General features: G+C 46.8%; 1 protein-coding gene across 1 annotated transcript in view; it reads right to left on the reverse strand.

Moving 5' to 3' along the window:
- Nucleotides 1-300: 300 nt before the first annotated feature.
- Nucleotides 301-1667, reverse strand: part of LHFPL5 (lipoma HMGIC fusion partner-like 5) — a 13461-nt gene continuing 12094 nt past the window's right edge. The window contains exon 3 of the mRNA XM_006882175.1: nt 301-617. Coding sequence (XP_006882237.1) covers nt 301-617 — 317 coding nt within the window. The remainder of the gene's footprint in view (nt 618-1667) is intronic.

Here is a 1667-nt window from a genome sequence, read left to right on the forward strand (position 1 = left end):
TGTGTGTGTGTGTGTGTGTGTGTGTGTGTGTGTGTGTGTGAGTACACATGTGGAGGGGAACTCCTGAGTGGTATCTGGAGATAGCCAAGGGGTGGGGGTGTCTCCAGGGCCTCCCATCATACCCTCCAGGTGGACAGTTTCATGTAGGGTAGTAGCACCTTCAGATCTTGGTGACCAGAATAGTGTCCATGGAGCCAGACCTTGGAAGTTGGAGGGCAAAGGTGACCACATCATGGACAGTGGCTTAGTGCTGCTTAATGACGGATGCATTAAAGAAGTTGCTGGTCTCAAGATGAGTGATTACAGGGGTGTGGCAGGCAGCCATGTACACATCCACCTCTCCAAGAAGTCACAGGAAATATTCTTCAGGTTCTTGAGGCACACAGTGTCCACAAAAGAAAGGTTACTCAGGTCCAGGACGAGGCTGTGGAAGTCGGGCTGTGGCAGGCTGAGGGCCTTTAGTGTGGACCCGCCTAGGGCCTTGGCATCTTTTTGGTTACTGGCTGCTGTCCCTTCTGGCTCATCTTCTGGAAAACTGGACATGCTGCAAGGATTGTCCCTGACCCTAGACTTCTCCACACTGTTGATCTCAGTAGCCCCAGGACTGGGTATTGACACTGATGAAGAATGAGGTGCCCTTGGAGGAGGCAGCCTGTTTCTCAGGCTGCTTCTTCTACCCTTGATATAGATTTTTTTTTGTAAGTTTCATTTTATTAAATGGGACTGAAGCAGACATCGTGGTGATTAAAGAATTTAGCCAAGATGGCTTAGACTTCTAGCCCACCAAGATCTCCCAACACAACAGGTGGGTACCAAAGGACTATCTTGAAGGAATGGTACAAATGAAAGAACTTAAGTGGGTATTTTGGTACAACTTATAGAAACGGTAAAATAAACAAGACATGCAGGTGGCCTGGTAGTGACCACGGAGTCACCCCTGTGGCTGTGGGGCTTGATATAGATTTTGAATACCAGGGAAGTCTGGTAGCTTAGTGGTAGGAGCTCCACTGTCAGTTAGGTGCCATCTGGTTGGTTCTGCCTCCCAATGATCCTATGAATGAAACACTGTACAGTCCCATGCCCTCCTCACAGCCATTACAACGTTTGAGCCCATTACTGTCATCACTGTATCAACCCATCTTTTCAAGGGTCTTCCTCTTTTGCACTGACCCTCGACTTTACCAAACATGGTGTCCTTCTCCAGGGACAGGTCCCTCCTAATGTCCAAAGTGTGGGAGACAAGCCATCCTCACTTTTAAGGGACCAGTCTGTTTGTACTTGTTTTAGGACAGATGTGTTTGTTCTTCTAGCAATTCCTGGTATCTTCAATATTCCTCATCAATACCATAATTCAAAGACATCAGAGTACTATTAAAATACTCTGTCTGGGGGAGCTCTGGTGGCCTAGTGGCAAGAAACTGCACTGCAATCCCGGAGATATGTGGTTTGAATCCACCAGATGCTCTGCCGGAGAAGGAGGGGCCCTCTCCTCTTGTACCAGTCAGATCCAATTTGACGGTACACACACAGAGAAAATAATAAAATAAAAAGAAAAAAAATACTCTGTCCTTTAAAATAAACAGTCTTTTGCAGTAGATTTGCCCAATGCAGTACATCATTTGATTAAGATCACTGCATTCTTAAAACAGACATTTGGGAGGCGGGGG

This window comes from Elephantulus edwardii, unplaced genomic scaffold, assembly GCF_000299155.1.
Source record: "Elephantulus edwardii isolate Elephantulus edwardi_28Jun2011 unplaced genomic scaffold, EleEdw1.0 scaffold00017, whole genome shotgun sequence".
NCBI classification, from domain to species: domain Eukaryota; kingdom Metazoa; phylum Chordata; class Mammalia; order Macroscelidea; family Macroscelididae; genus Elephantulus; species Elephantulus edwardii.